Source organism: Ambystoma mexicanum, chromosome 1q, assembly GCF_040938575.1.
Source record: "Ambystoma mexicanum isolate Mex_15411 chromosome 1q, UKY_AmexF1_1, whole genome shotgun sequence".
NCBI lineage: Eukaryota > Metazoa > Chordata > Amphibia > Caudata > Ambystomatidae > Ambystoma > Ambystoma mexicanum.
In genome coordinates, this window is record NC_090922.1 from 1,164,194,027 (window position 1) to 1,164,207,253 (window position 13,227).

The following is a 13,227-nucleotide window of genomic DNA, read 5'->3' on the forward strand; positions in this document are numbered from 1 at the left end:
TCAATGTCAAGTAGGTTTCAGACTATAGAGAGGAATGGAATCCGCACTGCTATTTAAATAGAACGACATGAACATCAGCATTGACAGTGATGTACATTATGTCCTTAAGCTACTGGAATTTTTTGAAGGAACAGGAAGCCACTACATCCTGAGTAAGATAGAACTAAAACCACCCTCTTTCCAATAAACCCCATTTAACAACAACTGCATAGTACTAAACCTATATATCCTGCTTTTCAAACTCTAGATGGCTATTTTAATAAACAACATCAAAAAGCACAACCTCACATGCTCAATAACGTGGATGGCATGCAAGGTGAACTCCAACAAAAATAAAACTCAAACTGATATTGAAAGATTTCTCAACTATATGGACTCAATGATGACCAATGAAATTGTAACCTTACAAAAAGACATTATGGCGTTAACAACACCTAACCAAAGGGGATTATTCTGTGGTAAAAAAAAAAATGATAAACTGTCCACAAACATCCTAAAACGTCAAGAATCTGTGAATAGTGGTGGATTTCTGATTAACCTTTTGTATTGAAATCCACACGCTAGTTAAGAAATGTTTGTTTCACCTGCAATCACTTTCCAACATAGACCCCTTGCAATCATATCAATTGTCCTATGTAAGATGAATTATATCACAGCATATAATTGGGCATCCAAGAACATTGGTTAATGAAACTAATAAGAGTGCAAAGCAATGCAGCTAGACTGCTATGTTTTGGGGTTTCAGCCATGAATCACATTACTTTAACCAAGCACAAAACAGAACTAAAGGTTAGCAAAAATCAATTCAACAGAGAGTATACCGTGGGATGGAACTACGTATTGCTAAGTTCCCAGGAGAACACTATATCCATGTACAAGGTTGAACACATTATACTTAGGCTTTTTGGTTGTTACCAATAATATGAATACTCAGCAATTTGTAACTGAAGTTTCTATTTCGTTACTCATTTGCTAATGATGACGTTACTCTTCTCTTTTCCCTGTCTATTCACTCGACTATTTATTTTTGATATTCCTTGCAGTGTTTAATTTTTCAATAAGAGGAATCACAGGGAATATTTTGCCTTAATATTGTATTCTTGAACCAATTGCCCTGAAGAAGCTTGCTCAGGATCTCCAATCACATGACATTGTGTGAGTGACACATGTGCTGGTCAATATAGATACAGTTCAATTTATTTTCAAAGAGTAGAATATTAGATTTTTAAATTTTAATAGCATAATTTGTTTCATTTTGTTGTGGAACGATCACTTATTTTGATGACTTTATGTACCTGAATTACGAATACGCTGGTGAAGGTTTGTGGATTAGACTCCTCCTCTGGGATAATGTATCATTGATTTTAAAACGTTGTAGGTTTTTGAATAATATTTGTAACAGTGCAGTCTGTTAATGACCGAGCAGGACTTCTGCGCTTGAGGCTAAATCAATGGAAAACTAAAGATGTCACATCTAAGTGGGCTATGGCTGAAGAAGGAAACAGCTTATGTCGATTTTGTAATATGTATGAGGAATCTTTGGAACATCTGACCACTGTCTGTTCAGAATTGGAATATTTAAGAATTAAGTATTTCAAAAATCTCTTCAAACACCTAACACACATGGAGTCGAAAGATCTGTGGAAGTATATATTTCATGTGTATTCAAGAACAGTAGGTTATGCAACTATACATTTTCTAAATGAACTAAAACTCGAAACTGATGATGATCAAAAAGGAAAAGCTATAAGAGAACTGGCCAAACCTTGTCGTAAACTGTCTGTTATGTCAGTTGTGAAATCCATCTAAAAGTACCTTGGTCTTCATGTTAGATAACTGTTAATTGTTTATATTCTCAGGCACTTTGTTTTTTTCTTTTATATTTAGTTTTTTTTTTCTTTTGATCTAAGTTTTTTCCTTCATTATTTGTTGTACGCACTTTTATTGAGGTCATGAAGGAATGTGTATTAGATGTTGAGCATTTTTATGAAAATTGAAATCACTTGTTTGAATATCATGTTCATATATTTGTACTTGTTTTAAATATGTGAGTAACAATAGAAATGAAGTAAATGTATCTTGTATCGAAAGGTTGAATTTGTCAGCCAAATCAAATAAAAAAATAAATTAAAAAAATGATGTCTTCTTTTAAAGTTTACTGTGATCTTATTTCTGTATTATTCTTGTTTTTCCTTTCTGATTTGGAAAATTATTTGTGAAAGGTTTTTCTTTGTATATACCAATACACAATTTTTAAAAAAAGCATAAATTGTGTTTCAAAATTTGGACTGAATTTTAGCAATTTGGTTGCTTAACATTTCTTTGAGAATTTTTAGGATCGTTGTAACCAAGAAAATATAAATTTTCTTTGGACAAGATCCCTAAGGATTCCTTGGATTTGACGAGGAACCCACTTAACTAATTGTCTGTGTTCCTGTATTACATTATGAAAGTTCTATAGATAGCTACTGGTCCCATGAGTTATTAAATAGTTTAAAAAATAAATGTGTTTGTACAATCTTTGAAGTTTCTTCAGGATATGAAATGCTATTTTGACTCGCCCCAGAGCTCCAAGTATTGCACTGGCTGTCAATAAAGGAAATTATATAATTTCACACACATTATATCGCTAACCAGCACATAGAGGGTGGGAGGCCGGAAGTCATCCAAAGGAAACTCACACCTTACCACCCAACGAGGTCATTAAGGTCACACTACTGGCAGTGCCAGGAAATACAACGGGAGCTTGTCATTCACAATCATGAATGCCAAACTCTGGGAAACACATCCAAAAGAAAGGCAAACAGTACTGTATCACATCTCCATCGAGAAATCACTCAAGAACTGTTTTCTTAACAGACCATTAAGTCACCCTATTTAGAATAAGGACCTCTTCAATCTAGCCACTAAAACACCCATCCAGAATCTGGTAATAATTTGTACAGCACATTGCATCATAAAGAACCAAACAATGAAATGGCTTACAAACCAGTTATACAGCTTTCCAACAAATATGATACACAACAGAACCTACCTACAGGAACACCCGCAAATCCATAGTGCAATCAAGGGATCTTTGAAGACATCTGTCACTATCGCCTCATTCTAAACTAACACTAAACACTTATAATGCTTCAACTTGCCAACATAACGATAACCCTTCTCAACATACAATCCCAACACTCAAATAACACAGGCCAACACAAGGAGCAGAACAGCCTCGGGGCACATACCACTGAATATGAATCTCCTGAATGACGTAACTTACCAACAACAGAGGCGCCAACGCAACACCACACAATCTCACTAACGTGACGCTATTCCAGAAACAACAGACATCGGAAGAAATTGCTTGCATTGCCAACTATTGTTATGTATGTCTGTAATGATTGCATGAGGAAAGAAAGCATTTAGAGGAGAACATCTCAGCGCTGTGAGGTGAATAAACCTGGGAACAGAGTACAACATTCAACTATCAAGTTTTGCACATTACTTTGAAGCTCCTGACTCCAGAGGGGCTACGCTTGGGCAATTTATACCGCACTCATGAGCACCACACTGCTGGTTACCCTATTTTCTGCCCATACGTAGTTTGAACTACCAAGGAATAGGTGAGAGTTGGTTCTTACCTGCCTAAAATTCATATAGGCATTCTTAGTACCAATGGGCATGGTATTAACTATGCCACCTGGATTGCCTTCCTGATGATTGCATGTGGCAAGTAAATGTTTGGACGAGGGCATCATTGGACGGTGAGGTGAACATAACTGGTTACGATATTGTGCCCCTTACCCATGAGCAAAAGCACATTACGTTTGAGCTTCATAATCCAGAGGCGTTTGCCCCGGTGTGACTCATGCCCACTGAGGAGTTCTACAATGCAGGCTAATCTCTCCCCCCAATGAGGTTGAGTTACTAAGGAATGGGTGAGAGTTGGTTTTTGGCCGCCTAAGATAACGAAACTGACCCGCATTTCTAGCATCGGTGGACAAGCTATTAACCAGGTACACCTGGACTACACTCCTGATGGTTACATGAGGCAATACAGCTTTTTTGGAGAAGAGAATCACAGGGCTTTGAGGTGAATGGATCTGGTTACTAGAGTGCACCTTTCAATCATAAAGAGAAGCACATTTTCTGGAGCTGTGGACTCTGGAAGGGATACACCAACGAGAATGCCACACTGTTGGTCATTTCCTCTCCACGTTATTAGTTTGATCTACTAGGGATGTAGGGAAGTATATTCCTGGCTGCCTAACAATGGAAATGGTATTATTAGCAACCTGATGAGTGCATGAGGAAAGAACATGTTTGGAGGAGAATGTCACTGAGCTGTGAGCTGAAAAGAACTGGAAGTCAGTGTGTGCCCCTCACCTATCAGGAAACGCACATTACTTTGGAGCTCTGGAGTCTGTAGGGTCTGAACCAGGGTGACACATGAGCCATTGAGAAGTGGCACTCTACTGGATACTCCCCGCAGCTTAGGATAAATTACCAAGGAATGGGGGAGAGTTGGCTCCTGGCAGACTAAAATGACTACAGCCACCAGAATTACTAGCACAAATGGACGCGTTATCACCCATTACACCTGGACTGCCTCCATGATCCTCTTAGGCAAGAAAATGTTTAGAGGTGAATATCACTGGACTGTGAGGTGAGTAGATCTAAAAACCAGAGTGAGCTCAACACCCGCTCTTAGAAACCTCTGTGTATTAAGCGCGTGAAAAAATAACCTATCATACCCATCAAGAAAAGCACATTATTGTTGATCTCCAGACTCCAAAGGGGCTGCACCATGGTGACTGATGCCCCACTGAGGAGTGTTACACTGTGTTTAGCATCCCAACCCCATAGAGGATAAACTAAAGAGGGATCGGGGAGGGTAGCTGCCTAGTATGACTACAGTGACCATCTTACATAGAACAAACGGAGATTGTATTAACCATGGACGACCGGACTGCTTCCCTGATGATGGCATGAGGCCAGAAAATGGTTGAAGGAAAATATAACTGGGCTGTGAAGCGACTATAGATGGGAACAGAGTGTGGCCCTCACCCATCAAGAAAATCAAATTGCATTTCCACCTTGGAGCACCCATTGACAACTGGCAACAGAGAGACTTCTAGAAACACGCACACGGCATAAAGGCAGTTCCTTCAGATCTGTTCACATAAACATTGCAGAAAAGAGATTATGCCCTCCTCCCTCTACTCTAACTAACCCCTGCACATTTTAGGCAGATACTGAAACGCTGTGGGGCCCTGAAAATGGCTAAGGCTTTGCTACATAAGACCCAATGACATAACCAAGCATAGCATGTTACCTGAAGACATGTTTGAGTTCTGTAAGCTCGTTTTCTTTGATCTGTAGATCATCCTCCAGCCGCTCTATGATGACGGCATATGATTCGCTGACTTTCTTTTTCCATTCATCTAAAAAAATAATCCATGTTATTTAATAGGTTCTTGAGTTACACGTCCTAAAATATTTTAATAGTGTTAGAAGGGAAAATCAGAGGAGACATTTCCAGTCCTGATTATAAAACAAATCCCATTATGAGAAGCGTTCTGCCAGGTAAAAGGTGGGCAGCCATCATTTCTGAAAAGGTATCTTTATTACTATTAATATATACAAGCAATGTAAATCACAAACATCAGAGTTGATATTCGTGTAGGTTATTCTGTGAGGACATTATGTATGTTAGCATAGCCTTTGTTCAGAAGAAGGGTCAGGGATTAGGCTAAGGCAAACAGATGGCCCAAAACAGAGAATGCTGAGGCAATTGTGCCTGCAGTCAAGTCATCCAGAGCTGCTGTTGTACTTCCACTGCTTGGCCCAAACCCCTCATGTGGGTGGTATATTTCAATGAAGACATTGCACGTCTAGCACATCTCAGAGCACCCTAACCTGTACCTTATTACTCATGTAAGGGGCCAAAGGGAAATAAAACGTACTGCTCTATGAGACAGTTACACAGAAGCCAGAGAGGAATTAACATGCCATGCTTTTGTCAATTTTCAGAGTTGTTGCTTCCTGAAAATACTTGTTTTAGCATTTTCTGAATCTGGAAATAAACACTCACCTATGGTCAGCCCTCATTTCCTTGGTGCTGAGGGGACTCCCAGAAGCCTAGCTTCTGATTGCCAGACAGCTTTGCAAGGTCAGTGCAAGCTGCACCAGAGTCATGTGGGGTCCTGGAAAGCTTTGAACTCTCACCGAACCTTTTAACATTTACAAGGAGCCTTTGGGCACACTCCCCAAAGATACTAATATAGCCATCCACCAATATGCGGATAATACCCAGTTGTACATGAGAGTAAAAAGCCCACAGGACAACAGTCATGTCTGTGATCACCTAGCCATCATCCAGTCCTGGGTGTCGACTGCCTTCCTCAAACCTAACCCCTCCAAGACCAAATTGGTCCTCATTGGTCCCCCGTGCTAAACCACTCGTCCGACAATGGCTCACTGAAAAGTGCCTATAAGGTATTGATCTGTAACAATTGGATTTAGCAACATCTTTAGGCTTTTCCATTGTCCTTTCTGCCATAAAATATCCACCCTTTGCAAAACCAAATCTTTAATTCCACAGCAAAACATCTAGACCACAGTACAAGACTTATGGTCTCAGACATCGATGTGGTAATGTCCTCCTGACAGGGCTCCCGGCTGCTCATTTGGCTCAAAATCAGTCCACCACGTTGAAGCCTTATTATGGGTGTGAGGATATGTAAATTAATCAGCCCAGTACTACACAAAGGTGAAGATGCTGTTAAAGACTGCTTGTATCATCTACAAAGCAGTCACGAGAAGCAGACCAGAGTACCTGTCAGCAAACCTCCACATATCTGGTGGCACACGCTGCTTGAACAAATTGACCAACCAGCTTGAATAACTACTGCACACTTGAACTCGATCCGGGTATCGGCTCGGAATGCCACTACAATTCTCCATTTTTGCAAATCTGTCAAAATGTATCTTTGTCAACAAAACCTGACCAGGGACTAACTCCAATAGATGCACAGACTGCAACTCAAAGTACTGCACTGCTGTTAAAAGGCAGCAGGCTAAAGGCGGGCTACCCACACTGTGTACAGTGCTCCACTGATCTTCAGCTAGGACTTTTCTTTAAACAATAAAAGAAAAAATGAAATAAAACTGTTCTCATTTTCCCAGACACTGGATACATTTTTCTTATTATGGATACAGAGCCCATGCTGATAAGCTGATCTGCTGTGAGTATGTGCCAGGGGCAAATAAAAGGTCTATAAATTCAGGCTCCATAATGGGTTGCTCTTTGTAATTCTGCACTTCACAAAATTTGGACTGCGACTGTGACAGATGCATCCATCACTGCTGTCTTTATCTGGATTATGCAACCATAGGAAGCCTTTGACTAGGGCCTAACTCCCTCATAGGTGAATCATTGCAACCTCTTGTTGTTCATGCAAAACAGCTTACATATGCTTGACCAAAATTGCATTGAGATTCATGTGGGAGAATTGCAGGATTCATGGATAGATCTGAGCCAGAGCCAGGCCAGTAGGCCTAGTTTGACTCAAAGAGCGAAACATTTTCCTGAGCATGCAAATGCGTGGGCGTGCAAATTACCTGTGTCCTGCCTTCCTAACCCCCACAATGCAAAACTTGCACCTGCAGTAATTTCTCGCTTCAGCCACACATGGCTTGCACACCGCTAGTTTTATCAGAGAGGTGGAGAAAAACAGAGCTGAGTCTAGGTTTTGCAAGATCCTGTGCAGCAAAGGATTTGTGGAGGGGATGATATGCATATACATTGACATTGCCAAATGCAAAACCTCAATAGGTGACATGTCAAAGAGTGACATGAGTCTTTCATAATCATGGGACTCGTGGTAATTACGACACATGAAGTTAACAATGGGCATATAAAATGTGCCCAATGCATGAATGCTCACAATTATTAATTAAGCAATAATAACGGGTTCTGCAGATTTTTCCACCAGAAATGGCCCGGGGCCCAAGTTATAGACCCAAGTGAAACAAGGACCTTAACACCGGGCCCGCTGCTTATACATGAGTTAAACATGAGAGTAAATAGCACAGAGGACATAATTTGTCTCTGTGATTACATAGCCATCATCCAGTCCTGGATGTCGACTGCCTACATCAAACTAAACCCATCCAAGACTGAATTCTTCCTCATCGGTTCGTGCACTAAAACTTGTCCACCAATGGCTCAATGATATGCGCCTACATGGATTTGATCCACAACTCAGGCTCAGCAAAATCTTTAGGCTTGACCATTGACAGCAATCTGTTGTTCCAGAAACACATAGTCAAGAAGGCCCAAGTAGTCTGGCTCAGAATCTTCACCCTTCAAAAAACCAAACCCTTCATTGCCATCGCAGGACTTCCAGACCGTAGTGCAGGCTGTTGTGGTCTTGCACATCGATGGGGGAAATGCTCCTGAAAGGGCTATCAGCTGCTCACTAGACTGCCCTCAAAGCAGGCCACCATGCTACAGCACATCTTATTGCGGGAGAATGGAAATTTGATCGAATTACCCTATCCTACGCAAATTACATTGGCTTCTACTCCAAGCCGCGATACTGTTCAAGACTGCACATATCATCTAGAAAGCAGTCAAAAGTAGCACACTAGCAAACTCCACATATTTGGTGGCACACAGTCCTCGTGCAGCAAATCGACCAACCGGCTTGAATCACAACTCGTCTGCAAAGAGAGGACCCGCAAACAATCCTTCCCTTTTCATGCATCTTCCCTCTAGAACTCGAACCCTGTGTCAGCTCAGTATGCCCCCACAATTTTCCAATTTCCAAAATCTCTCAAAACATGGCTCTTTCAACACCACCTATCCAAGGAATAATTCCAATGGATGCACATACCGACGCACTGGTCTCACACTACTGTGCTACTGTTAAAAGATGCCAGCCCAAATGCTGGTTAGCCACAGTCTGTAAAGCGCTCCGCTGCTCTCAAGTTAGGTCTGCATTTTAAACACAAAAATAAAATGCATGTTGCTCACCTATCATGGCAGCTCTAAGTGGTACATGTTTTTCTTAATGGTTTTATTAAAAGGGCTGCAGCATTACTCTGCTTTTCTTAATTAAAAATGACTTTACTTCTGCAAAAACAGATGTTGCGTGGCACGTGTTTTGGTTGCTCAGTGGCTTGAAAGCTGAGCTGAGCTTGAGCCAGTCACTTGGATGGAGCCATATGCTTATTTTAAAAAGCAAAACCAAGACAAATGGAAAATGTAGAAATGGAGATAAACAGAAGAGGGCCTTTCCATAAAAAATGTATTGGCAAACATTTATATTTAAAGTAATGCTCATTTTTTCTTTTGATTACACCTTAGCTACCATTTATAAAATGAAGATTAAAAATGGCTAACTGCAGTCGAAGAACTGCTGAATGATGTTCCATAAAGTCCAAAATTAATAGGAGCCAATGTTAATGTTAATGGGTCTTAAACCACGCAGGAGGATCTGCAACGGAAGAATGGGGGGATGTTAGTTGGATCGAGAGGGAGAAGAGCAAGAGAGCTTTGATGAGCTGTTGGCAGCTTCAGTTCGGAGAAACCGGTCACTGAGAGTAGGTGTGTTATCCGTTGGTAGCCGTCATGTGGTTTTGAGGTATGATTGTGTATGGTATGATTTTGTGTTGGGTGATGGGAAGTGCATGCGGTTTGTGGTGCGGTGATGGTGTGGTTGTGTTTAGTTCACAGTTGGAGGATATGCAGAATGGTTAGTTAGGAGCAACACATTTCCTACCCCCAAAAATCCATCTAATTGTGAGGCATTTCCTACCCCAACAATCCATCTAGGTGTGATGCATTTCCTACCCCCAACAATCCATCTAGGTGTGATGCATTTCCTACCCTCAACAATCCATCTAAGAAGATGTGATACATTTCCTACCCTCAACAATCCATCTAAGTGTGAGGCATTTCCTACCCCAACAATCCATCTAAGTGTAATACATTTCTAATATATCTGGGGAGAAGGCCCCTTCCCCTCCGCCTTTTGATGTTTCAGCGGAGGCCATTCACAACAAAATAATTACCCTTAAGTCCTCTAGAGCCCCCGGCCCTAACGGGCTGGCCAATGTAGTAATTAAGAGCTACTCTACATTTTGGGCATACCTCGTCTCTATTCTCTTTAAAAAGATCTTAGCTCGGGGGACTATTCCATATTCCTGGCAAACGGCTATTCTCATCCCTGTTTTTTAAAAAGGGCAGCCGCACAGACCCTAACAACTATAGGCTCCTTTCTATGCTCGACATTACAGGCAAACTCGTTCCCTCATTACTGCTTAGTGAGCTGCAGAAGTGGGTAGAACAGACCAATATACTCAGCAGATTCCAATGTGGTTTCCGGCGAGACTTTTCCACCTCTCATAATCTTTTGGTGATGGATATGCTTTGCACACGGGCGCTCAGCAAGGGGCAGCCCCTGCTTTACGCCCTATACATTGATTTCAAGGCAGCCTTTTATTCTATCCCTAGAGCAAGGCTATGCAAAAGCTGGAAACAATGGGTTGCCCGTCAGGTCTCTTATACTATCTAAGACAGTTGCACCATAATACCTCTGCTTGCCTCAGATTAAATCAGGAGGGCAGCATGACTAGAAAGGTGATCCAGAATAGGGGGGTAAAGCAGGGATGCGTTACTGCACCCCTCATTTACAATCTATATGTATATGATATCCCTGCAGTACTAGCCAAGGCCAACAACTGCCCTCCCAAAATTGGTGAGGCACCGTGCACCGTCCTAGCATATGCAGACGACCTGGTCGTATTTGACAATACCATAGCTGGACTTAGGCGCTCTGCTGTTGCCCTATGGGATTTTGCCAAGATGGCTTGACCATTAACCTGGACAAGCAAAGGTGCTCAGATTCACTAGGAAAAGAGCATCCTGAGTAAACCTGAGGGTAAATAACAACCATATACTCTACGCTCCATCATATCGGTATCTTGGAGTGGAAATTGAGCCGCTTGGCGATTATCCCCTGTGTAGGCAAGGACGCATAACCAGGGCGATGCAAGTCATAGCATTAATATCTTCGTTCACAAAACAAGCAGGGCGGCTTTTCTCTGTGGGGGACAAGACACTTATGCATCCAGTGTTTGCCCCCATGATTACCTATGGTCTTGAGTCTCTTGAGTCTCTTCTTTCTTTCGATCTGGCTTGGCTGCAAGTGATGGAGGGTAAATTCTGGCGCCGGATACTGGGATTACCTCTGAGTGTGCCAGTGGCCCTGATCCGGCTTGAATTGGGCCTTCCCTCACTCAAAGCACTGGTACTTAAAAGGAGGGCAGGATTCTATCTAAACATGACTGGCAGCTTTTCCAATCCTTTACTGGCTGTGATCCATCAGGAAGTGATCAGAAAACATACCACTTCCCCCCTCCAGAAAGCCATGACCAAGTTTCTTATAGATATAGGCTGGACACACAGAGGGGCAACTGTCTCCAAGGAAGTCCTGAAAACGCTTGGTAAAAAGGTGGACCTGTGGGACTGGCTAGAGAATTTTTCACATCTGAGCAGCCTAAAGACCTATCATTTTGTAAACTATAGACTTTATAATTACATGAAACCGCAAGCATATTTGTATCTCTGCCCCACCAAAAGGCTCAGACGTTTTATTATTTTGTTCCGTTTGGAACAATTGCCCACTCTGTATGACGTAGGTGCCAGGAAAAAGATCCCTGTCAATGAGCGAGTTTGTCGCATATGCAAATCACCTGAATGTTTAGAGACAGGCAAACATTTGCTAACAGAATGTTCAACACTAAATCATTCAATCTTTGAATATCTTGGGGAATTGTACACGATCCTTTAACGATCTGCGAAACTTCATTCTGGCTGTACTGCACCAACATCTGCAATATGCATTTGTTCATTGCATTGTATAATGTCTGGCAACAGATTGAAAAAGATCTGGGCTCCCTGACCTGAAAAATTTCAAAAAGGTGGGGTAAAGATTGCACGTAAAGATTGCACGCATTACTCTGGCTAGGCAGAGGTTCTGCACCTATTGTATCTATACTTGGCTCTGATACAGGGTGTCTCTTGTAGAGACGTGTAACTTTTGCGTTATGTGGCTAAGACTGTGCAGATGTTCTGGGTAAAGACAATAAGCTATACACAATTGTTTTTATATGATTTTTATTTTTTCTTGATTATTTTTTTTTTCAGGTTGTAAATCTTTTAAGAAAATGTTGCTTTATTATATATGTTCCTTCTGTATATGATATGTGTTGATCTGTTTTTGCTTTTATGAGCTATATGAAGCCATGTAATTTGTATTATGTGTAAAGTTTGAATGTATTTTCAATCTATATCACATTAAAGAATTATTATTATTAGTAATACATTTCCTACCCCAACAATCCATCTAAGTGTGAGGCATTTCCTAGCCCAACAATCCATCTAAGTGTAATACATTTCCTACCCTCAACAATCCAAGTGTGATACATTTCCTACCCTCAACAATCCATCTAAGTGTGATATATTTCTTACCTCCTACAATAACTAGAGCTGGCGGGAGTTGAACAGGTCACGTGACTGGGTTTATTGATACTACAGTACATCTAAATAAACCATGGAAAAGAGCAGTCATGTTTGTCAATAAAAAGTCATGCAAGTCAGAATTATTTTTTGTATTAGAAACATCCCGCCATTAACTCGATTATATAATGTGTTCATAGTTTTCACGCAAGTGTTAAATAAGTAAAGTCAAACTCTGTGATGTATTTGTGATCCATTTGCAGTTACACTTCCGCTGACTTCACACAGGCTGTACATTCAAGCCATGCATCATTGTTCAAATGAACTTCTAAAGAAAAGGAAAACATTCGCAGGTGTGTTGTTGTCTATTAAATGCCTTTATAAAATGCTGCCACTTACCTGTACACGTTTGTGAAGGTCTGGATTTATAATTGCCCATGTTGCGCAGTAAGTCTCGCTTGCTTCGGGAAGGATCTTCCAGCGATGCGGGTCTTTGTTCAGTAGAGCACACACCACACTGCCAGTCCGGCCGAAAAATAGTTTGATAGCCTTTGGCTAAAAATAACCTGTGCGCCGAATGGAATGTCATGCCACAATGACACGGGGCCCAACAGTGTGTGCTTTCCGGGGAGGCAAAGCAAATGCTGCAAACCAGTGTCATGAGCAGTACAGGAAATGAGCACACGGGCTGATCCGATGTATCGGAATTA

General features: G+C 41.2%; 1 protein-coding gene across 2 annotated transcripts in view; it reads right to left on the bottom strand.

Moving 5' to 3' along the window:
• TNNI3K (TNNI3 interacting kinase) overlaps positions 1-13,015 on the bottom strand; it is a 3,214,557-nt gene extending 3,201,542 nt beyond the window's left edge. For both annotated transcript variants that reach the window (XM_069641910.1, XM_069641909.1), the window contains exons 1-2: positions 12,917-13,015; positions 5,324-5,432 (exon numbers count right to left, since the gene is read on the bottom strand). In XM_069641910.1, the coding sequence (XP_069498011.1) occupies positions 5,324-5,432; positions 12,917-12,956 (149 nt within the window). In that variant the 5' untranslated portion in view covers positions 12,957-13,015. The remainder of the gene's footprint in view (positions 1-5,323; positions 5,433-12,916) is intronic.
• Positions 13,016-13,227: the final 212 nt, after the last annotated feature.